This window comes from Lepeophtheirus salmonis, chromosome 5 (genome assembly GCF_016086655.4).
Source record: "Lepeophtheirus salmonis chromosome 5, UVic_Lsal_1.4, whole genome shotgun sequence".
NCBI classification, from domain to species: Eukaryota; Metazoa; Arthropoda; class Copepoda; order Siphonostomatoida; family Caligidae; genus Lepeophtheirus; species Lepeophtheirus salmonis.
Genome location: NC_052135.2, coordinates 36,576,683 through 36,603,195, shown reverse-complemented (window position 1 = coordinate 36,603,195; position 26,513 = coordinate 36,576,683). Strand labels below are relative to the sequence as shown.

Genomic DNA, 26,513 nt, shown 5'->3' with positions numbered 1-26,513 from the left:
GAAAGAAATGGTAAAAAAGATTAGCTTGTCACAGCGGACTTATTGGAAGTATTTTGGACGTTGTACTTGATTGTCAAATTACGATCTCCGCGAATTTGAGGTTATCAAGAGTAATGAATGGAAATAAAACCAATTACCATGGACTGCTCTCAGCTTCACTTTTTAAAAGATTTATCATGTTGGCCTGATGAATGGGAAAGACTCAGACAAAGTAACAAGTATCGCCAATGATACGTTTTTAGCAGCTCAACAAACCTCATGATGCATTTATAATGTCTCAAAAATTATTGGATGAGGTCGATATCAACCATTTTTGATGGACTAACCCTTACTATCTTGCTTTTTATGTTTTTCAAATTTAAAAATAACCAGACAATATTTAATCAAATAAAGTATTTTTTAACATGATCCTTATGCTTCAGGCATTGCCAAAGTAGAATGTGAGGAGAATTATATTTTTAACCAATATGTTCTAAGTATAGCATGTACAATATTCAACTATATGGCAAAAAATACTTCTCTCGGTAAATTATATAATTCATGAGAACAAGAAAAGAATTGGGTATCAATATAATAAATCAAAATAATTAAAAAAACCTAACAGCGAGTAAGCAGGAAGCCTTTATTATCATAATATCTTCAATACTTTAAATAATTTGTATTGTTTGTGAATTTTTAAACGCAATAAAAAATAATTTGTTCTAATAAAAAATTTATTTTGATTCTGAAGCAAAAAGTGTATTTATTTAGTTATTTGAGTAAGTAAATATAATCTACAGCAAGGGTAAGCAGCAATGAGGAGCGATGAGTTATTATAAAATCAAGTCCGAGTAGAGTCCTCATGCTACTAGGTCAAAGATAAGTTCTCGAAGCACATAATTTAGGTAGAGTTAATCCATGATAAGTTTTAACCTCAAATCCGAGTGGAATCCTCATGGTACTAGGTCAAAGATAAGTTCTCGTAGCACACAATTGCTGAAGAGTTATCGTAGTATCGAAATTTTCAAACACAATAATGACCTTGGATCTTATCGATTTCTTATCAAATATTTAAAAGAACTGTTGTAATTCTCATCATCAATTTCCTGATGCCTTTCGTCTTCCTAAATTATGAAACTGCCACTATTTTTTATTCAAGCAAGAGATTAAATAAACTTAAATCAAATTGTTTGGCATTAGCCACAACCAATGAACTCTAAAATAAATAACTGCATTTAAACTTCTAACTTAATGAAAACAATTGGAAGGTAAATACTATATAAATTAATTGACATGTATTTCAGAATACAAAAATATATTTAAAAGGACCATATATACACCATTTTGTATGTATTAAATATTAACATAAAAAAAGAAAAATCGAAGTGATATGTATCTGTCCTGAGTATATGATTAAAAAATACTAGTAAATTTACAACAAATTATTAAAACATAGTTATTTATTCCCATTTCATAAGAGATCAGAGGGCTCCCATAAACATACTAGTATGTATTTAGATTTATATAAATTATATGAAGATAAATTCTTTATAGATGTTGACTGTTGTTGTGTTTATTTAAAGGAGCAAGAAAGTAATCATTCCTCAATAAAAACTATCTTAACTTTCATCGGAAGAAATGTTGGTCCCTTTCCTCAACTTCATGAGAATGAGTAATTCATGAATTGACTATATTCATATTATCTTGAAAGATCTTGATCTAAAAGTATGATAGCTCTTCGTTATCTTGGTGAGTCAGTCCTAGCTCACTAAAAAAATAAATTCCAAGGATTGCACTTAATTGATATTAGCATCGAAATGAGGAGAAGTAGTCCATGCTCATCTAGAAACTCTTTCCGAAGAAAAAAAAAGCCATTTTCTTGTTGCCTAACCTTGTAATATTAACATTGACTAATAGATGGATTAGTTGTTAAATCCAAATTGTAACTCAAGGACTACTAGCGAGAACTGAGAAGGACTTCATATGTTTCTTATTTCTTTAAAAGAGTCGATTCTTGAAATTAGTTTATTGGGTTGTCCAACTCATTTTTGGAAGAACCACTTTGACTCAAGAATACTTTTTATTTAATTATCACTTTTATAAAGTCTCAAGTAATAATAATGAGTAATAAAATCAAATGAATATTGTCAACAGGTGACTGAAATTTGTCTGAAGTCTTTTCTTCAGCTAGGAGATAGTATTTTTTGGGTGGATAATCATAATCACTGTACAATGGGGTTTATTATTTTTCTGCAATTGGTTGCTACTCACTGGTGATGTGTTTGCAAACGAATATAAGTAAACGACGCACATGCCCTATTGTATTGATGAATGGTTAAAAGTAGACATATCCTAATAATGTATTTATTCTAAGGATGTTAACCTTAGTGAGCCTCCTTAGAGTCCTCAGAGGAAAACTCTTCTAACCTAATACCCTTTCAACTCGTACGAGGGAAGGGAAGGGAAAAATTTATATCGAATTGCGTCGCTAATGTGATTGGGTGTCCCCTGATTTCAACTTATAAATGGCTACATTTCTGTATTGCTGTAAAATAAGATTCGTTCATAATGATATATTGTAATATGTTAAGACACAGTCCTTGACTGATTTTACCCCAGAACCCGAACCCAGGAAATCGTTTCTTCCATCAAAAACTTTAAAAACTGTGCATCCCTTAAAGTTCTGAGAAATATTTTACAGACGTTGTAATACAATGAAACTACTAAAAATTTTCTCTGGGTTACCAAAAAACGATTATGTATTGATTGCTTGACTTGAGAAAGATGAAAAGTGGGATGGATGAAATATTTCATTCGGTGTATTCGGACATTCTTCAGTTCAGTTCAGTGAGAAAACCGGAGGAAAATAATCTATACAATGAAGGACTTCATTACAGAAATATAGGACCAACATTCCAGCTTCAAGTCCAAAAGAATAGATCAAAAGAACCATTTTTATTCGACTTTTGGATAGTGTCATTTCAGAAATGAGTACCAAGTTCTCCAAGACATCAAATGTCATATCATCAAGAGAAACAACAGTAATTTTCTAGATCTCATCCAAGAGTTGGATATCTACTAAGAAGACTTATCAAGATTTGAAAGTTTGGAAGTGGAGCTTCAGATATGAAAAATAAGGTGAGAAAATTCCAATGATTAGCCAATTTATCTCTTACCTGCTCTCAACAAGTGTGATAGGGATACCTTTCCAAATATTTGTACTCAACTGAGGATTTAACTGCACCCAACCAGTTACTGCCTGTGATTCCGATAAAAGGTTTTCTGGTATTTTGAAGGATCAAAACTATGCTGAGATCGATCATGAAGGACTCCACACTGACAACACTTGCCATGATGAAATTTAAAAAAAAGAATTTATATAAAAAAGGAAGAAATTGCAAATAGGTTAGTTCAGAAGCAGCCTTGAAGACTTTTTTATAGCCTTTTTGGAAAATTTGAATAAATTTGTGATAAAAAGTATACCGTTGTTTTTCTGTTCTCCTTTTCTTTCAAAAAGTATCCGAGTTTATTGTTTTATGAAGTATTGTTGAAGTGCAGTGCAAAAAAGGTCGAGTTTTCTGTTCTTAAAATTTCGGCTCTAGACTTTTTATTGTCTATATTAAAAAAATCAGCCCCCCACTCCCAAAAAAATCTAGTTTGTGCCCCTGCATTTTATTTTAGTTTAAAATGATATTATGATAATTAGGTATTGTTCATATGGTATATATATCATATAGGTAAATTAATTAGTGTTATTTTGCAGAAGGGGGGTCCATTCAGAAAATTGCTTTTCGGTCAATAGTCCTAATAACCTGTAGTCAGACTTTCTGGCCCTTCAATACCTGGGTAAAGTAGACCACTTTTAAGGATTATGATAGCTACAACTGAACGCTACACTGCATTTATGAATAAAATTACTGATGATCAAATCTCACATTGGGCTTTTTTATACATTGATAACCTTAACTCACAAAAATAAATAATAATAAAGTCAGCTTCTCTATTTCCGTTGTCTTAGAAACTCTTACTCATTACTTAGAGATTCTACTATGATAAAAAAGAAACCGTTATTTTCTCATTTTGAATTCAATTATTCTTTAATTCTTAAATATATTTTGTTACCACATATGTAAGCTATGTTGAATTGTTAGTTTGTTTTTGAGAGATAAAAAGGTTAGACGACTCTTGGTGTGCTCTGCAAATTTTTAGAATTAAAGACACTTTGAAGTTTAGAGGAAAAATCTAAAAATACTTTTGAAAGATTGTTACTTCTTCAATGTAGTAATTTTTTTAAATGGTAAATTTGCAAGAATTAACCATCTTCATAAAGTATTTAATGAATTTCCACCTAAATTGATTTTTTCTCTCCATTTTTTTTTACATCTTTTTATTTATTATAATCAAACTAATGGTTCAAACGTTGTGGACAAGTGTACCTGCATAATAAAAAAATGATTTGGAATTAGAAAATAATGTTTTCTTTTTATCAGACATTCTACATAGAATTGACAATTTCTTTATTCTAAAAATTAATGACTGAGTATGAAATTACATGAATTCTCAACATAGGTCCTTCATTGCTATAAATTAATATAAAAAAGTAAATCATATGAAATACTTTTTTTGAGTTCATAATACGTTGTAAAGTCAGCTACTTTAAACCATATAACAGTAAACTTATAAATACAACTAAAAGGAAAATACATTGGATATTTTTAGATTAAAAAAAAGTTTGTTATTTCAAATTTGATATGTAGATCTAATAAAATTTTCTCTTTCACTTTTTCAGTAGGATATTTGTTTATTCACAATTATATAAAGTTCTAAATCTTGTTTCTTTTTGTAATTCTAATGTTTATATATAAATCAATTGTATTGCCATGTAAGTCATAGATTTATCGTCATATTAATCATATATTGGGCATTGTAGTAGTTTCTGTAGTATCTGATGTCTTTTTATTTATGGCAAAGTAATTTTAAACTAAAAGCTTTAACATACTTTAGAGCATCAAGGATCAAGTTTATTAAGGGAACTCATACTGTTTACTCTTATTTCAAAAATTACCATTTTCTGAGTGTAAAACAACAAATGTTTTTGTACGCAAATGAAATGAAAAATGATTCGACGAGAGTCAATAATTATTCAAAAAACATGAAAATCTTGTTCGTGTAAGTGTAAAGATTACTGTATTTAAGAACCAATTAAGCAATATCTTGCGTCGGAATAAATGAAATTTCTATATGAATAAGTCTATGAATATTCTATATTTTCAAAAATGTAGGCATGTTGCACGAACGAGTATATCCGTATTTCATCTTCTTTTCGACAATTTTAACCACAGAGGTAAGGACTTGCGACTCAATTAGATACACGATCAAAGTCTTGAGACTTGACATGGAATCGAAAGCAAAGACTCGTAATTGGAATTAGAATGGAAAGTAACTTTAATTTTTTCACCAGATATATTGTGTGTCTCTCCAAATCGGGAACGAATTTTCCAAAGATTAACTTTATTAAGATTTTCAAGAAGTATAAATAGTAAGAAAATACGATTATATATTAACAAAGTGGCCACACTTGGCCTCTACTACGGTATCGATCTTAGGCCTGAAGGTCTTGCAAGTCTCTTCACGTATTCTTCCAACATGTCAGGGAACTTATTTTTCACGGCAGCCTTTAGGGTATCTACAGTTGCATGGAAGGTGGCACAAGCCTTTCTCTCGATGGTCTCCCAGATCCTATAGTCAAGACAGCTGTAGTCTGGCTGGTGAAAACGGAAACTACATTAACTACCTCCAAAAAGTTGTCTTCACACCACTTTTGAGTTTTTTTTAGCGTTGTGGCTTCCATGCTTCACCTCAAGATTCTAATACCGTTCTTCACCTTTTTAATTAATGCAATGATACATTTGGAGAAGGCAAAAATGTAGGAGATCTCGTCATAACTCATTCCCCCCCATCAAGAAGCACTGCAACACGATTTCTTTTGGTCTCCATCTGAGATGTCTTTTGTCTGATGAAGAAATTTGTTTAAAAAAAGTTTTGTTTCATTGTTCTACTAATTGGTATTACGGGAAAAAATAGGTAAATTATTTATTAAGTCAATGAACTTTTTCAAAGTTTAATTCAAGATTCGCTGGGGCACTCTGTAAAGTAATCTTTAAAGCAAAAAGAAATACGATTACCTGGAAGCACTGATTCTGTTGTAATATGAATTGTTTATAGAATAAGTTTTGAATAATTTTGTAATTGAAATATTTTAGACAGCCTGTAAAGGATGGATCATGAGAATATGAAGTACTTGAAAAAGAGTTACCTAATGTTGCATGTGACGTCGTTATCTCAATAACAAAAATATTTACAATGTAATTTTTGTCAAACGTCGATTTTTTCTTCTTTTCCCTTATCATTATTATGAACGCTAATTGATTGAATTAGAATAAACTCCTGCCAAGCTCTTTCTTTATTCTTAAATAGATTTCATGGCCTCCCCCCCCTCCAAATTAATTTTTTTTACTTGTTAAGAGAAAATTTAATGTAAGAAATTTGTTCAAATTTTTTTTTTCGTCTTGACCTACTTAAAAACCAGGTTCCTAGAACACTTAGCAATGTCTATAATCTTTATCGTATCAACACTAGCATCTAAGAGATCTGAGATGCACGGCGTTTTGCTTGTTGCTCGCTCATGATGATGAAATGACTAAATGATTAGCATAGTTTGTTTATGTAAAAAGGACGGGGAAAAGAGAATATCAAAAAATAATCACTAACCCTTTTCATAATAAAAAGAAAATAAACATTAAATAACAGTCCACGTTTTGCTGCCCTACACAGTATATATATATTCTTAAATACTGAATTGTAGTTCATACTTTGGGCTATAAAACAATATAAGTTTTATCAAATTTGTATAAGTGCTTATATGTTTTTTGGGCCAATATATATTTTGTACAATATTTCTGAAAAAAACTACCACAAATAAAGTTTCTCGAAACTCCAAGAAAAAAAATTGGTGGAACTGTTTGTATAGACTCATTCAATATCTCGGTTCTTCGGATTACGATATTGTTTTTCTTCCCGATAGAAAATGAAACCCGTGAAATTATTTTTATTATAGATTGATTTTTTTTTAAATTGACTTCTATACAAAATGGTAGCTTAAACATAATTAATTTTACTATCAAAATGTAGATGGGAGTCTTTAGATAAAGATAAATTATATATTTTTTATTTATGCCTGACTTTAATTCTTTAATTGAAATTTATAGTTAAGACATAGCATATTAATATGAAACATTTCAAATGTTTATCCAATTTCTTGGGATTGGCTTCCAAACGCACAAATTAATCCATTAGACCCCCCTACTCTACATATTATGCATGTATAAGGTATTTTGATAATGAAGGTAATAAATTAATATACGACATCAAACAAGCTAATGTATGTAAATAAAACACCAATGGCAGCATAATCAAATTACAATTCACTACTGATTATCATAGTCGATCTAATTGATAGATATCAAATTTCAAATCCGCAATCATTGTTTTCTTTTCAAGACTTAATGATTTGAGACTTTTTTTTATTTAAAAAAAAAAAGAAATTATACGGTGCTAAATATACTTAAAAGAAAATGAATTTTCTGCATATCCACTAATCCAATTGTCTATCTCATTCTTTGTAGTAATTATGTGCCTTTAGGGGGAGATAATATAGGAGGATAATCTTCATTACTTGAAATGGTCGTTAAGAAAGTATGTTTCTTATTAAATAACATTATTTTATTTTAAAGTCTTGTGCTCCTTCCTATAAATGTTGTTGATTCTACTCTAGGTACAAATGTTTTGTTTTATTAGCACATAATTCGAATACTAACTTTATATGTGACACAAACTCCATCTTCAAAATCCTTCAATAACATCTGTTGAAGTTAAACATGTCAAAAGCTTATAATATTATGTTTATATTTTTTTTTACATAAGTTTTAATATCAAAGTTGATATTCTACGGAATATTTTTAAAGAAAACTCACCCAACTTCATTAGGAAAATTGCACAGCTCAATTATGTACTCGTACGTAAAAATAATAAAGATACTAAATTACTTTACAAGTTATGCAAAAAAGAACGTGGATGTTATATTTTCAATAAACCAGACATGTTAGCAAGTCGAAATCTTCATTGTATGTCGCAACCTTTCTTCCGAAAAGAAAGAGAAAAAAAGAATGGTATGACATTTAACAACTATGGAATTGTTACTTGAAAAAACATATTTGGAAATTGTTTAAAGCTTACCATGAGCTCGTTCGAACTCACCAATCAATGATGAAAACGTTGATAAGGGGGAAACAAGTAGACAAATCTACAGCTGACAAAAAATATAAAGTACATTTTTGTTTTAGTGATGTAACACCGTGTCACACGCCCTTACCTACCCCATTAACAAAAATGTATATATATATATACACCGTATGCAGCTTAATTAAGCATACTGGATGATAATATTAAAACTTCGCCCATAACGAACTCAGGAATAGGAGAAAAATTTATTTGTAGTAACTTGATATAAATTTATTCAATATAAATTCACCACAGCTTCAAACCTTTTTCTGAAATATTTACATCTACTTTCGATGTAGTCTTTATCTAATTTTGCCCATACACCCTTAATAGAGACCTTTAAAGATGCTGTTGATGAAGGAGGTTTGTTGCTCTCTCAATTTGTGCATACATGAGGAAAAGCATCGGGTTCTGAAGGGGGTGACATGTTCTCGGTCAGAAACGAATGCTTGTTGTCTTGCAAGAACTTTTGAGTATTTTTTTTTGCACTGATCCGCTTTCTTAATTCGTATAATGACTTGGTCCTTCAGCAAAATCATGTCTTTTTGCTTAGTGATGTTGTTAACAATATGCTTTTTGCATCTGGCCCTTCATGTAGCCCTAGGTTCTCCTTTACTTTATTTCTGATTATTATTGTTTCACTCATGCCCAACTCTTTGGATATACATCTCATACTCAAAACACGATTATTATTTATTCTGGCTTTGATGGTTTTTACCTTGACCTTTCCTTTTCCAAACTTATGAATGGGTTTTTTCAAATATCCCACTAGATTCAAAACATTTTTTGACAGTATAAACATCCTTTCTAATTATGTTTAAATCCCTGGTAATCTCCGTTGGAGTTTTACCAGGAAGATAACATTTCAACAACCAATTTTATTTTGGTCTCCATGTTTTTTGTCTAATATTTTTTTAAAGTATATGGTTTTTTCGAAGTTTCATTATTATATGTATTCGTGACCTAATATTCATAGAAATTTGTTCACTAGAACAAAAATTTCTTTGAGGTTTTGTGTGTTTATATTGAATTACGGCTGCATTGAGTATTTATTTCGTCAAATATTGATTTTTCTACTTCTCTTCTTTTTATTAGTTTTTTTTACATTTTGATTGGTTGAATACAAATTAATTTATTTTCAGCAGTGAAAATATAATGAACAATTCCATAGTAAAGATAATTGGCAAACTAGGTACTTATTTTTGGGAAAAAGGTTAAAAAGTACAATAATGATTATAATTTGCTCATCAGCATGAAAGTTTTTCATTTATGATTTCGGTAGCTGTCGATTAATTGCTACTTTTGACCTTGTTTATTGTTAGTGTTCTGAGCTTTGATTGGTTGAACTTGAATTAGCTCTTGATAAGCTGTTGAATATTCTCAATTATTAATACGCCAATATCTACATATATTGTACTCGTACCTATTATTCTACTTTTTCTAAGAACAAAGGAGAAAAAATAGATCAAACATCAGGTGATAGTAGTAAGCCAGTATTTCCTAACATCTGTAGGATTAATCTGCAAAATGAAAAATAGTACTAGGAAATTGTACACAACTTAACAATAAGTAATTCAAGCTCAATTAAGTAACGCATAGATATCAATTAAGGGACTTGAATAGTAGAAAATCGACAGGTGACAACTAATTATTGTAATACAAATTTATAAGCTAGTGGGATAAGGCACCTAGTAATAAATAAAGAATATTGAAACCGTTCGGAAGAAGAGATTTACGAAGAGAACCACTTGATTTTGGGCCTTTTAATTCCTTTCTTTTTATGCAGGAAAGTTTTAGAGATATGGTGATACCTGATGAATTATAGACAAAATTATTCAAAAATTAACTTATGATGTAATTAGATTTTAAAAAATGCATTATGTTGTAATACTTTTGAGACCATCAGTTCCTTAGTAATTTCTGCTTTATCCATTCGGAATAATAAGATATTTTCTTTCGATTACCCTAAAAGCTTATATTTATCTGACATAGATAGATTTGGATATACATTGAATGTATTTCATAAATGGATCTCGAGTATCTCCATTTTCTTATTTTACGAATATTATTCATTTTTTAACAAAAATGAACTTTGATGATAAATTTGATTTATTTCAAAAGCTTCAAATAGAAAATATTATCAAAGAAACTAACTCTCTAAACTAAATAATGTTGGGAACGAAAAAAATATGATCAATCGGTATAATATTACTACTTTTTTTTAAAAATGTATGGAATAATTTCCTCCACTCATTCAACGTTTTTGAATACAAATTTGGCCATTAATCTTAACACTTCTTCATGAGTGGTTATATGTATACAATATGTAAAAGCTAATAACGACTTCATGGTATATTATTATATAGATTAGACTATCATTTGTTCTTTATCTAGAGAGAAGAGAATGACTTCACACAATCCGTAGATTATATATTAATATGATTTGACTCTTTGTCCTTGAAAGTATGTTGTACGTTGTAGCTTCAACATCTGTACGAACTAATTAGTGTTGGATCCGAATCTACAGTTTCAGTACTGTGGAGTTTGAATTTTTGAGTTATGCGTAGTGTCGAAGTCGTATTTGCAGTGTTGAAACTACGGTCCAATAACTATTTCTTTTTTTCAGTTGGGTCTGAATGGGGCATAAGCGTTGTTTATTTAGTTTATTTATATTCGTTTGTAAACAAAGGGATAGATCGTCTTGTGGTAAAATAGTACAACTCCCTGAATGAAAATATTATAAAATAACAAATAACATTTACGTATGTTTTTCACTTAGAGGACTCTGTCAAACATCTTTGCAGATAAAATAATAGGTTTAGGAAAAATTAATTTCTTACTTCCCACTCTTTTTTAAAAATAAGTAAATCATGTTTATTATTAGTCAAATCGGATCAAACAATAAAATATTTTGAAGGTGTTAGTGTATACTGCGTACTGTTTTTGATAGTATTGCGCTAGGATGATTCAGCTGTGAATTATCATGCATCGAGTATGGAGGTCTCAAAGGAAGAAATTTGCCATATTCCCATTTTTACCACCTGAAAAGGGAAAATGTGTCAAAAGCGACAAAATCATGGAAAATATCGAGATTCTAGCTGTCGTAGCATTGCCCAGGAGCTGAACATCCAACATAAAACCGTTTTGAACTTTTTTCAGAAGGCTGGATACAAAAAGAATCACAAATAGGAGAGGAATCGTATTTTATCAATACAACGCAAGGCCGAACACATCTTTGATGCCCCTACAGAAGCTCCGAAAGCTTAGTTCTAATGCATCCTTCCAACAGTCCGGAACTGGAAACAAGTGACTACTACCTGTTCATGGCCAACGAGCTTGGGGGTACAAATTTGGCCTCAATAGAGGCCTGTGAAAAATGATTGCCCGAGTTTTTTCAAATAGGGACATGGGGAATTTAAGCTCGGCTTAAATTGGATGATTACTTCTTATAAAGCCTTGGAATTAAGCAAAAAATACGAAATTATTTTTCTAAAAATAATATTTTTTTTGTTAGATTGAGTTTTATTGATAAATTCGGAACAATGCTTTGGTTCAGACTGAAATTCAAACCGTGGATTGAAATTAAAATCATCGAAAGACATTATCTTTTTCAACAAAATAAGTTTATAAATTTTCCTTTTCCCTCTCTTTTAAAAAAAAATTTAAATCAAGATCGATTTTTTTGTATATGTAATGTAATTGCAAGATCGATCTGATCGAATTAGTTAAAATTTTATAGTTCTCATACTACCTATAGTATTTCCAAATAGAAACCCAACACTGATTGAGTATTATACAAGTAGATTATAAGTCTATAAGGGATCAGTGTAAAGAAAAAACTTTTGGTGATTAGACAATGAAAAAAGGTTAATGCGTGTGCTTTTTCTTCTTCTTTAATTATCTTTTAATAAGCCGTGGATGTGCTAACATCTCCCACCAAAAGAATAATTCTTGCCTATCTTTGGTTCAAATTAATTTAAAAATGCATAATAAACTTAAAAAATATGAATTTAAATATAATTATAATTTATATTTCCCTGTACTAATGCTATTTTAAATCTAGAAAAAAACAAATATCATTTAACAGGAAGTCTATATTAACAACAGTCTTAATTCAGTATCATAGTATGTCTCGCTCCCGCCTTCTCCCTGTGCTCTTACAAAAATCCCATCTCTAGTTATAAGTAAGAAATTCTATTGTATTTATGTTTTATGCTCAATTAATACAATACTTAGAATGGTATCCATGAAGCTTTTAAGTCATAAAAACTGTCAAACTCCTCAAATCAAGGATTCCAAAATTAATGTTTCAACTATGATACTTGTTACATTAAAATATTAATACATCATCTCTCCTATTAATAAGAAAGGGGCATTTGTAGTTTTTTACTGTTTTTTTAAGTAATACAATTCTTGAATTTGGACCAATAAATACTCAAGTTTTTATAATTATTTGAATTTAAGTAAAATTCAATTTTCCAATAAAAAAAAAGCTTTAGAGCAAGTTTGAGTTAGTTAGCTTTAACCAAAAGGGTTCAATGACCTGTTATGTATTGCCCTCCTGCAGCCCTAGTTACTCCTATCCATATGTCTTCGTTAGTTAACTCTTCCCCCTTCGTAACTGTCATAGTCTATACAAGTTAATTGCTCTATTAAGATGTAGGCTATTAGTGGGGTTTCCAAAAGATGAATGACCACCATGGTAGCCATGTTCGAAACCGGTATAAAATCATTGTAGTATTGTCAAGGCTATGCCATTTGGGTATTATGCGATTTGGTTGAGTGGAGTTGGCTTTTAGACATTTCATTTTCCATAATTTTTTCGTTGCTTTATTACACAGCTCTTTTGAGTCCCAGGATCTCAAAAAAATTGTCGAAATTTAGGTTTTAAATTGATTTTTTAAATGTTCCTTTAATTGTTCAGATAGAGTTGCACTTATTAATTATAAGTAAACATTATAGTGTTGCATTTCCTCACTCTAACCTAGGAATCTTCTTTGAAGTCCAACTAAATAGAGTATATTTCTTTTTCTATGAAAAAACGGGGCGAGAACTTACGCACATTGAGTATAGTTTTTTCGAGTTTGAGTAATTTTCAATCCAACACTACTTTTAAAAACATAATTTAAAGCTATGAAGCCACAAGGACTATACTTTTCCCTTCAAAATCAGTCCTACTATTTCCTATGAAATACATTCTATCATGATTTACACTTGTTAATAGCAAAAACACGCGTCTCCATTGAGTGAAAAAAAAATAATTATGAGTCACAATTTAGGAAATATATAGAAATACATATTTCTAATCCAGGAATCAACAAAAATACAACTTCATTGTTCGATTTACTCTTATTTATTTGTCTTTTTTAATGTGTGTATGTAGTACGTGATACATTAAAATCTATAATATTTAATATGATATCATTTAATTAATTATATAATATTATGTAATCAGTGGATTATTTACAGAACTAATTTTAAAATTCGACACTGGGTCGAAACATACTTAATTTTTTTTTGTGTGTATATTCTTGATTTGAATATAATCATTGAACATTATGTAAATATATAGAAATAAATATGTATGAATATAATTTTTATAGTATTTGCATTTTGGTAAATAAATTGCACTTACTTACGGCCAACAAATGAAAAAAGAAATAATGGTTGTTTGTTTTTTGGTATCAACGATTTTTTTTTTGGATTTTTTTAGGGTTTTTTTTTTTTTTTGTACAGAAAGTTGATAGTAATTACAGGTAAATTTATTTATACATAATATAAATACTTATTAAAAAGAGAATATTGATTAAAAGAAATTTCCTTTTAAAAAAGTGATTGTTTCTACATAAATAAACTAATTTTTTTTTTTAAACATAAATGTACAAATGTTTAAATTTTTTTATGCATTCACTAATTTTTCCCTTGATTGGATATTAGGAGAAGAATACAATTTGTGTCAATAATAAGAATAATAACTATAAAATGTTTATAAAGGCACTTTAAATTCGTTGTTTGTATCTATAACAACACATTTGTTTGTATGAGACTGGACAAGGCATACTCTCGTATACATAGAACGTGCACTCTTTTTTCCCTTTCCATTTTTTTCCCCAAAATAAGGCTACTTTTTTACTATGAAATGAAAGAGGGAATTGAATTTTATTAAAAAAAATTCTATAAATGTTTTAAGGACATGAGTGTTCATTTGGAGTGGCGGTATGAGGCTAGCCCATAAGTTAGATTACGTTAGACAAAACTATTTTCATTCTTGCAATGTTTTATAAGGGCCACTAGAACGAAAATGTGGAGGTAATGTCAACTGGTGGACAGTTTTTATGATATAACAGTGATACAAAAAACCGGTTCGAATATCAATTTACCGTTTTAAACGTGTCAGTACCTGTGTATTACGATATACCGAACATCACTAATACTAATAAATGTATTAATTAATAAATTTCTCTTTTAGACATTCATAACACAATGGTTTTAATGTAATTTTTCTTTCATTTCATAACTATTCCATCAAATAGAAAAAAAAGCCTTAAGTTGATGAAAAAGGAAGAAAAAAAAAATGAATTTTCCATATATAGAGTATTCCTTGGACTGAGAGAGGGGGCATTTATTAATGGGAGGCACTCGTCGTTGTTGCGTGTTCCAGATTACTATTGGTGATGAGGGAACTTTTGATCAAAACTCATGTAAATAATAATTAATTATAATATTATTATATGACTAGTTTATTAATTATTAATCAACAACTCATTGCTTTAGTGAAATCTTCTCAGAGTCAAGAGTAATTGTGGGAGGGTGAGGGGGGTGTGGGGGTGTGAGGATAATAAACATATATTTTTGTTTGTGCCAATAATTGTTGTTTGCCTATCCATTATAAAAGGGGTGGGGCTAGAGATTGAAGGAATAATGTTAATAATTTTAATATGTAATTGTAATAATAAAGTTTTCTGATATGTGATTGTCAATTGTGTGTGTGATGTCATCATTGGAGAAAGAGAGAGAGAGATTTTGCTACACATCCTGGACTGAATCATCATCACCATTCCTTCTTTTTTCCTATGTAATAATTCGTGATCTTTGCTTTCATTGTATTCTCGCATCTGTGACAACAGCATTTGCAGCTGCAGCAGCCGCTGCAGCAACGTTTGAAGATTGACTTACAGACACAGAGCTAGCAACCGTTGGAGCAGCTGCATAAGCGGCCGGTATTTGCCCAATAGGAGCATAAGCTGCATAGCCAGCTTGAATATAGTTTCCAGGTGCGGACATACCTTTTGAAAAAGGAGGACATGAAAGGAAAAAAAGAAATATTAAAAAAAAATGAATTTATTTCTATATAAATTTATAATTTTGCAAAAATTCACATAGATTATTAGGATTATTATTATGTAGATGTGATTAGAGATTGATTTTAATTTCACTTCAACAAAATGATTAGAAAGAACTAAATGAAGGTAAATGATAAAGATAAATCCAATTTGTAGCTGTCTTCCACTTTGAGGGCTGTGTGTGTATGTATCAATGGTTACGTGATTTAATTAGGACCAGACCGATGTGAATAGTTCGAGGGGTTAAACCGAAGATGAATTAATACAGTAACTGTTTATTTTTTCTTTGTCCCCGTAGCAAAGCAGCTATTCAATTAAATACCTCCGTGCAAATATATTTATAATTTTTTTAGTGATTAATTAAAAGTTTTGCTCCATAAATCATGATAATTTTTTCAAAATCATGATTTTTAAAAGTGATTGTATAAACCTAAAAAATGAAGTAGAATTTCATGGTCAAAAAATAAATTATAACACTTTCTGAAGAAAAAAGATGTGGATTTGGTTTTTTTTTTATTTCCAAAAAAATGTATGATGGATCCTACGGAACATAACATATCCATTAATAGAGAGTTTTCATCTAACATCAGCATTGTTAAGTTCGCCCAACTTACAGGCCCAAAACAACGTATTAAAAACCATTGTATTATTAATACTAAGAAAAATGATGAACTCTTCTCGTGCATTTGGATGTAAAAATGGGACTGACACATAAAATGGACTAATGCCTTTCTGTTTATGCTAAATACATATCTCAAACGTTATGTTTAATTATATATCCGATCCTTATATTTATGATATTCTACCATTATACATTTTTGTTAATATAATGTAGCCGATAAATTAACTTTGTCATTTGCAAGGATCAGATATTTTTCTTACTTCTAATCGATCATGAACAAAATAAATTGCAAAAATCTAGTCATTTCAAAGAGATTTTCAGTACTTTCTAATTATATTTAATTTAATAATTAATGTTATCGAAATGGTTATCAATTAGTATTCAGTTCATTTAAAGGCATTTCCAATAAGATTTATTGAAAATGTAACCAATAATAATATATGTAATATATCAACTCTAAGTCCCCGTTATGGCGTGACCTTCAATTATGATGTTTGAAGATTTATGGTGTCAGAGAAAACGCTCTATATTAACCGAGCAATTTGGCCAATTAGCAACTACGGGATGTTTAGTTGGAATTTGGGCATTTATAAAAGACAGGAATGAGGAAGACACATGAGATAATTGATAATTCCTCCCACCTGCTCACAAACTGTTTGTTTTTACTTCCCTTTGATGGCCTCAAAAAGAGACAAAATAATAGAGACTGCTGTTCTATTTCACGCAGATCACACAACAAAACAGTGATCCAACACTTGACTTAAGTAAGCAGGTAGGCTATTGACAAGGTCAATAAGTCCGTTAATGATGGTATTGGATCGAAACGAGCTTCGCCAAGATGGTTCCCTGGCAGACACAGCAAAGGTTACACAGTCCTTTTTGGAGACCATTCTCGCTGAAAACAATGTGGCCAGATGCCGACCCGCTTGAACTTCTCAGGGTTTCTGTTGATGAGCATTGGAACTCAAATGGACCCAATTACATAAATATCCCATGTCAAAGGTTCCAGCGACGCATTCAGCCATTATAAAGGTAAATGGAGTCTACATTGAAGATGAGAAATGATAACAAATGTGCCAACCAAATTTCAGTCTATGTAGCTCCCCCAGTTTCCGAACTTAAACTTGTTAAAATTTCAGATTCAAAATTATAGTTTTCAATTACGCACTCAGTAATATACAACTCCAAGAAATCGGTCGGGTCCTAAGTGTGTGCAACTAAACGGAAGTGTGTGTGATTTCATTTGCAACACCCAAAAAAATACAATCGTACGCAATTAAATGAGAATCACAGACATACACGCAAAATATAAAATAAATAAACGCAAAATAGCTAATTTTATACGCATATTATATTTATGTACTCCTATACTAAAAATGGATTTGTATGTAGTAACGTACTTAAAAAACTCAAACATTGAACATAAATTTAATAGTACATTATTTTGTGTAGAAATATAAAAGTAACTAAAATCATGATAACACCATAGGGAAAGATGGATTGCTCCTCTAATATAACTCACTCATATATAACTTGTCTAACACATGCGCTTCAAATTATAGGAATAATTTAAGGGACAACAAAAAACAACCTCAAGATTTCAGAAAACGAAAACTTAACAAAAGAAAATAAATAAAAAGTCTAAATCACTATAATAATAAAATAACGTCTTTTTTCCTTTGAAGAAATTGAATAATATTAAATAATAAAAATGAGTGAACATAAAACAAATACACAAAATCAATCAGTCAATAATAATAACAGCCACAACAACATCTTTAAAATTCTCATAATCCATTTCATGCCAATATATATGTATATATACAGAGTGCGTTCGTAAAAATGTCCAACTAAATGGTTTGTTATTTGGCAATGAAAAATGTAAATCTGTTTAATACTCTTTATTTATCAACAATGAAGCTTTCTTTTCAAAAGCTTGATCAAAATCTGACTAGTGAAAATAAGTAAACTACTAAAACAAAGGCAAAAAAACATTCTGGATCAAAAAGATATTTCCAAGATTGGTGGAATGAATGTCTGCTCTGTTAAGTGATTACAACAGTTCAAAAAAATGGGGATTAGGAACTGAGAGGGTCTAAATATAGACTGCAATTGACAAAAAAGTGATCCGGATTATAGTGTGCATGAAGTTTGTAATTGTGTCGGAACTTTGTCCTAGACCGATTTTTTTTTGGTTCGGTCTTCAGTTTTTATTTTTTTTTAAAGACGCCATTTTTATTCCTCAAGTGACTTAACTAAAGAAATAAATAATCAAGACCAAATTTTACTCCAGAATTTTTACTTTCGATCCATATCGAAGTTGGATGGAATTAATTAAAAACATAACAATTTCAGACCTAAACCCAACACAAGATTCTACCATATTTAGGGACGGAGTCGAAAGACTCTTGTTGATGAGATATATAATTTATTTATGAAATATTATATATCACTTATATTGTCGTAGTTTATTAAGATGAACATTTTTATGTACGCTCCCAGTATATATAGGTTCCAAATCTATAAAAATATCAAACCAAACAAGGAGGAATTTCTTTGTAGATATGTTGTCTTTCTTGTTAAATAAAAGAAGACATTGATGAACTATATACTATATATTTCTTTTTGGAACTATTCCAAAATCCAAAAAAAGGGAATCGACGCTTTTTTAAAAATAAAAATTAATGTAATGTGTTATTATGATTATACTATATTATTAGCTTTCTCCACGCGCATTATCCATGAAGGAGGGTTTTTATGCCCTTCATGTATGTTTATGCAAGCTTGTCAGAAATGTGTAAAAAAAAAAAAGTGAAAGAAAACACAACTTGCCATAGGATGTGTTAAAAACAGCAATCAAAAATGAAAAAAACAACAACATGATTCTTTAAAAATAGAAACACTGTCTTAAAGGAAATTACAAATATTCTAAAAAAAAAGTATACGTTTTATGCATGTAATTAATATATACAGTAGAAATTGGATCACTTGAACTTAAGGGGATCATCAGTCAATTTGGTTCGAAATATGAACAATCAAAAAAATTATTTTTGATTCTATTACCGTTTTAAAAGAAAGAAAAAATACTCGTTTGCTTTCAACAAATCACTGCTCTAGGTTAAAAATGTTCAAGTCTCAAAATTTGGTCAAATTTCATACATTTTTTTATGTTGAGTTTATTCGGAAGAGTACATAAAATGATTTTTTCCATTACTTAATTTATTGTGGCTTTTACCAATCTATTCATGCCCTATTTGACAAATCTTTTATTTAATCGTTATAAAATAAAATTTATAAAGAAAATTTGCATCTTCTGGCACAATTTTGAAATATCACTATAGCACAATGTTATTCAATACCAGCGTAGTACATATAATTTTAGAAAATAGAGGCTTATACAAAAAAAATTCATTGTATTATTTTATTTTTTTTAATTTCAAAAAAATCTTCAAATTCTGCCATAAATTTATGCAACTCATAATCTATATTTTATTTATTGAAGATTCTAGAAGTTGAAACAAAAACAAAATGTTGTTATAAAAAAATAATAAACGTTTTATTGCCTTAATTAATGGAATAAATTATATAAAGTGTTGAAAATAACCTATTCAATTTATAAGGCAGGATTCGAGGAAAGTAAAGATATTTAACTACAACCTTTGTGGCTCGTCAACACAAAAACAAACTAAAATAATTTTTGTCCTTTTTAGATTAGATTTGTATTTTCAATGAATTATCGCCAATTTTAATTAGCAAATTATTCTGACGTGTCATTTTGAGACCCTGCAAAGGCTTTTAAATTAGCAAACACATCATTATCACAATGAAAAAACTGGAAAGATTTTATTTGAAAGGGCCATCAGGGTTAAATTAAATTATTTATATAAAATGAAGGCTTTAAACTGTAGTTGACGTTCTTGGGTATCTCATATCAGAAATACGAATGCAATTGTAATATTTGATAAAGGCATGTTTATGAAATATTGGATTATATGATTATTTTGAAGATTGTTTTCATGTTAAGTCACCATATAGGTATGTGAGAAAGAGCCAGGTTCTTTTATTCAAGATATTCCAATTCTACTGTATTTAGTGATTATTAATTTGAAAGAAAAGCATTAAAAACTCAACAACTATCTATTTAAAAAAAAAAAAAAATAACAGTTCATCGAAAAAAGAAGAAAAAGATTATCAATTAACTTCTGATAAAGTATCGTTTGTCTCTTCATCTAGCTCTTGTAAAAAATAACTATTATATGTAAGCTCTTAGCAAGTACATATCATGCAAGGAGTATATATATAATAATGTCCTCTATAAGGTCATATTGTAAAAGGATTTAAAACTTTCTCTACTATTGACAACCCGCCAGTTTGAAAGACTTCATCAGAGTTTGATTGATATTGCAATATTCTTACGCAGATAAAAAAATAAAAAATCAAAGCACTCCGAAATATGGATGTATATTGTATATATACATATACTGTAACAGGGGTCATCATTACCTTAAGTGCTTCTTCAATCACAGATTGCTTTATATAAAAGATATTTTTTTATCACAGTTTCATCACTCATAAATATATCCGTATCCTTCATTTGCTTTAATAGATGGGAGAGAGAAAAAAATCATCAATAGATGCATGTATGTAGTAGGCTTTTGATTTCTTAATACAAATGTATATAAACTATTAGTGTTGGATTTGAGTTATAACTATCGAGTTCGAGTAATAAAATATGGATTCAAGTTGAGTTCGAGTAAAAACATCAGAGAAATAAAAATATTTTTTTATTGAATAGATATAATTCAAGTTTACCAATTAGAGGCGGGTTACCACATCCATTCTTCGTGTACACGTCAATGTGTATATATATATATATAGGAGGGTTGTCTGAAAAGTTTCCAAACCCTACGTGAAGATGACAGAACACGTACAGTAAAGCTAGTAACATCTATCAATCATCAGTTGACAATTACTTACCAAAATTTCAGCCATTTTGAATTTGCAGTCTTTATGTAACAGTCGTTTGAGTGAGTTGATGTGAGAGTTTTGTGAAATGGATAAAACTAAATATCGAGCTGTCATTAAACTTTTGTTTTTAGAGTGTTACTTTTAAATGGATTCAAACAATATTAAACATATAAAGGATTGTTGTATTAAAATTTGTCGCTTCTTAGTCAATCCAACTCGGTGAAATCGAGCCAAAAACAAAAAATGTCTTGTGAACAATTATTTTGACAGAAAAATATTGAATACTATTTGGAGGAGTTACAAAGATGGGATCATCGCTGGGAGAAGTGATATACTAGACTAGATATACAAGGAGACTATGTTGAAAAATGAAATAAAAAATTGAGAAAACATGACTTGTATCTTTTTTAGGTGGGAAACTTTTCTAACCACCCTTGTATTTATAAATGATAACAGGAGAAAAGTTGATATCATGAAAATGTCATTTATAAATATATATATATATATATACTTAGACGTGTACACGCAGGATATATGAGGTAATCTCCCTTTAGTCAGTTTGACTAGGGTAAATCATAATTAATTAATGATAATTATCATCAAACGTAGGAAAATATCTAATTCCTCGTGAGTGTAAATTAAAAAGAAAAGTATTTGTTGGCAACTTTGATAGACGGCATATCCACTGAAAAATATCACAAAATAAAGTAAAGTGCTTCAAACTCGCCAATATGTTTGAATTTTCAAAATAGGGAGAAATAATTAATTAGATCATTAATGCCTTGCAGCTTATCAACGTATACTTTTTTTTAAATGCATATTCACGAGGATTGGGACAATTTTAACATCCCTGACTAGCATAGTATTTAAAATATAATGCTGGTTGTGCATTATACTAGGAAAAAACTTATGTGGAAGTGAAATACACTCAAGTCTTAAATAATTATAAGGGATTCTTGTTAAGACGACGGATCTGTTTAGTCTAAATGTAAAATCATTATAGAAGAATTATTCTTTAGTTGAAGATATTATGATAGTAAAACAGTAATTCATTATCTACTCAACCTCAATATAAGGGAGTCAAAAAACCAGGCAGGAATTAGACTTAATAATAAATCTCCAGCCAAAAATGTGACTGCAAAACGTAGAAACAACTGGAGATGACATTAATCTACTATACTCTGATATTTGGAGTTTAGTCAAGTTTGTAAGTAATATTTGAAGCAAGTTCGAGTAATTTTTTTTTTGTAAAGTTGATTTTTATGCTCCGAGCTCGACTATTACTCGAATCCAACACTTTTAAATATGATAAAAAAATGATATATTTGTGTTCCATGTTAGAAAAGATCCAATGAGTACTATCCTATGTAAATTAAAATACCCTACCGAAAAATCTTTACACATCTAAAAGACAGCAAGGAATTTCATTACTCTATCAGTCACAAAAAGACGAAAGCAAATTACGAACGGTGATAAAAGGAGATATGACCCTATATTAGTACATAATTCCGTAATAGGATCAAGACTTATGTATATGTTGTATACATGTTGTAATTTCTTTGTCTGAAAATCCCTAACTTAATAATAAAATAAGTATTCTTAATTACCTACTAATTTGATCGTTTATAAATTAATAATTTAAAGCACATTTAAAAGTAATATAACGGTGGACATTTGAACTTTACAATGTAACACAGAAAAAATTTTAATTCGTGATTTTCATCAAAATAAACACAAATTACATCACTAGTATATTGAACATCCAAGGAATATTCAACTTTTGCATTATTCTCATGAAAAATATAATCTACATGATTAATCTAGCTTTATGGTTCTAACTTGTACAATTTACAAAAGCAAGTTACAACATATACATACACGACATATGTACATATATTGATGAAAGGTTGTTTAAATAACAAAGAAAGAAGATTTATTTTATTATATAAATTACATTAATTTCCTGAGTGTTCCTAAAAAGATATTAAACGACCTCTTTATTTCACATCTACTGCTTATCAAATGAAAACAAGTCCAGAATAAAAGTAAAATAATAATAATAAAAAAGTAATTAGTTTTCCTCTCTATACTGATCACATTAATCAATCCTAATTTTAGGATTATTCTCCCATTCTCTATAATAAATGGCTGGTTGTTACTCTTTAAGAAGAAGTAGAATAGCAAAAAGAAGAATGAACGACCTTTTCCCTTCTAACCCCATAAAAACATATCAAATGCTATACATTTCTTTAAAGAAAAACACTGTAAATTTGGATTTTAATAAGAAAGTAAGAATAAAAACTTACCGGCAGCAGCCTGTTGTGATGTATCAAGACGATAGTCGGCCATTGTCCCTGGATTACCATAGGCAGCCGCAGCTGCTGCAAGTGCAGCTGCATATTGATTCGCATAAGCGTCTAATAAAGGATTCCCAGTGGATGCAGCAGAGGCTAAAGGATTCTGAGCAGCTAGAGAAATGAGACCAGCTTGATTAGCTTGAAGGGCATAGGGATTCGCATAGAGGGACTGAAGGTACGGATTTGCTGTGGATGCAGAGTTTTGTGGGAGCCTGAAGACAGAAATATAAATAAATATATGCATATATTAATCATTGTTATAGAATAGTCCATGCTTTGATGTTTGCATGAGGATGTTGGGGTATTATGGAGTTAGTTAGAAATCTGGATGAGTATGTTATATGTTAGATATGTAGTGATTTAGATGGTATTATTAATTAAGTCAAAAGAAAATAAATAATCACTTGTTTTTGAGAATACTGAATACTCTTTAAATGAGTATCTGATAACGTCCAATGGTTGTTATACTAAATAAAAGTTCATTCCATGTACCTTGTATATATTGAAAATATACATATGTTAAGTAGGTAAATATGTAAGTAATCTGTTTATTTCTCAATATTATTAGAAAGTGTGAATATTATTGAGATGCTCAGAAAAAATATGCATGTTGTCTCAATATAACATAACATGGATGCATGAATATTTAACGTATTTATTTACAACATTTGAAGGGGGAAATGCAAATAGTATGTTCTAATAAGTTAAATAAGTGATCCATTAGGGCAACCAATATAAACATTTGGCCAAATCCTCACTAATAATAATTAGCACACACAAAAAAGTCACACAGGTTGAAAAACCACTCAAAAATATATATGTATGAAACAAAGACACTTATGTTGGATTATATTCGCGTTTAAAATACTTTTTCTTATATTATATTAAGATGTAATTACAAAAAAGGAAAAAAACCAAAAAGGAAGGAAAGGAAAAACAAAAAGAAAAAAAAAATAAGACACTGAACAAGTCCAGACGATTCTTCATCTTTTTAAATATATTATTATGATGATGATGATGATATGTGTACATATATTGATTAAGGTAAGTTTGTAATAAATAAAAAAATTGTTAGAAAGATATGCGAGCGCAATGAACGTAGGTAAATAAGAGAAAAAAAGCTTTTAAAAAATATACTAATAACTATGATATTATGTATGATATATATTGTCATTGGGTTACCGTCACGTGTCTCTCAAACTCGGCGTTATTTTATCTATTACTGGGTAAGTAGTTAATTGAGTATGTATTAATTTGTTTAATTTGAAAATAGAAGGAAAGGAATGGGGTCGCGTCATAACTAGTAAGAAAAAAATAGAAAGGGAAAATGTATGAGGATATCAATAATTATAATTATTTAATTAAAAAAGGGAAATAAATATTGATAAAAATAATAAATATTTTATTTTATTATTTTTGGAACTAGGTTGTAGATGTTGTCAGTCTTACCTGCCAGACATGAGCTGAAGTGACATGCTGCTTCTGGCTTTTCCTGGGCCTAGTGAGGCCGTTGAAACTGCTGGACTATTAACAGCTGCAGTTAATGCTGTGGCACCAGCCGTTGGGTTGACCGCTAATTGTCCTGCAGCGGCTAAGGCCGAATAATCGCTGAAATAAAAATCATTCAGTTTTGGGGGACTTGTTAAAAAAATGAAGAGAGAAAATGATGGGTCGAAACTCATTCAGTGTCAGCTTTAAAATTCGATCACGCCCTATGAATTAATATTTTCCTTTCAGGTTTCTATATTTGATGTATGTATGAAATATTTATGTATATTTTGATGAAAGTATCACGAAACAAACCACAAAAAACAAAATAAATAGGGAATAACACATTTATTTTTATATTTAATAAAAAATATCATCTACCTCCATATAATTGATATCTCTAGAACGCCTTTCTTATCTCCAATATTTATTGGAAAAATACTCAGGATTTTAGGAGTGTAATAGTGTTGGGTCTCAGTCTGAAACCATTCTAATTTTTGTTAAATCAAACTAATTCAATCCTGATAAATCAGTGTTGTTCGGTATACCGTTACTATAGTGAGTACTGACGTTTTAAAAAAGGTAATATACTAAATTGGTATTAGTACCGGTATTTGCAGTGCTCTCGTAACCTTCTACATTATAAAAAACTTACTTAATTTTGCAGCTAGAACCAACAAAAAAAAAAAAAATCATCGGTAAGTGCATGTGAATTGCACGGAATGACATTTTTGTCTTATTTTTAAATCAAAAAAGTACTAAAAATAGAATTATAAAAATTATCTAAATAAAGAATACCAAATTTTGGTAGTGGAACCGAAACGGATATCTTGTATCGTGACAACACTAGTCTCACAAAATGATAACAATAAAATAATTTTTTTAACCGAAAATTAATCATAATAATTTTTGTTAATATTTGTTTTTATAATTAATTCCATAATAAAAAATAAATGAAAAGTCATTAGAAGAATCAAAAACAATTTTTACTCTTATCATTATGTTAATGTTGACGTATTAACAAGTTAATTTAAAAACGAACTGTTATGTAAAAGAAAAATTCTTAAAAAGGAAATTTCTGTCCATAGTTTTTGAAACTGTGATCTGGATTATCAAACTGGTCCAGATAAAAACATTTAAGACATAATCAGGGGAAAAATTTGATCTCGTATCGAGTCTCAACACTAGTATGTATCCATTATATAAAATAGTCAATCTGTTTGGTTTTTGTTTGTGCATAACTTTCGTAAGTTGGTACTATACAACAAAGATACAAAATTAGCAACACAGAAAAATCCCTTCCCAAAAATACAAGTAAGAAAAAAAGAGAGAACAAAAACCGTGAAATTTAAAGCTGACAAGTCTCACAAAATATTTACAAAGAAGGAAATATTTAAAAATGTATAATATATATAA

General features: G+C 29.6%; 1 protein-coding gene across 11 annotated transcripts in view; it reads right to left on the bottom strand.

Moving 5' to 3' along the window:
* Positions 1-13,653: 13,653 nt before the first annotated feature.
* LOC121119102 (RNA-binding protein 24) overlaps positions 13,654-26,513 on the bottom strand; it is a 32,609-nt gene continuing 19,749 nt past the window's right edge. For 5 of the 11 annotated variants that reach the window (XM_071888641.1, XM_071888642.1, XM_040713720.2 and 2 more), the window contains 3 exons: positions 25,059-25,217; positions 23,559-23,821; positions 13,654-15,605 (listed from right to left, as the gene is read on the bottom strand). In XM_071888641.1, coding sequence (XP_071744742.1) covers positions 15,418-15,605; positions 23,559-23,821; positions 25,059-25,217 — 610 coding nt within the window. In that variant the 3' untranslated portion in view covers positions 13,654-15,417. Of the gene's footprint in view, positions 15,606-20,787; positions 20,882-23,558; positions 23,822-25,058; positions 25,218-26,513 lie in introns of all 11 variants that reach the window. The other 6 variants (XR_011780211.1, XR_011780212.1, XR_011780210.1 and 3 more) reach the window with 2 other exon arrangements.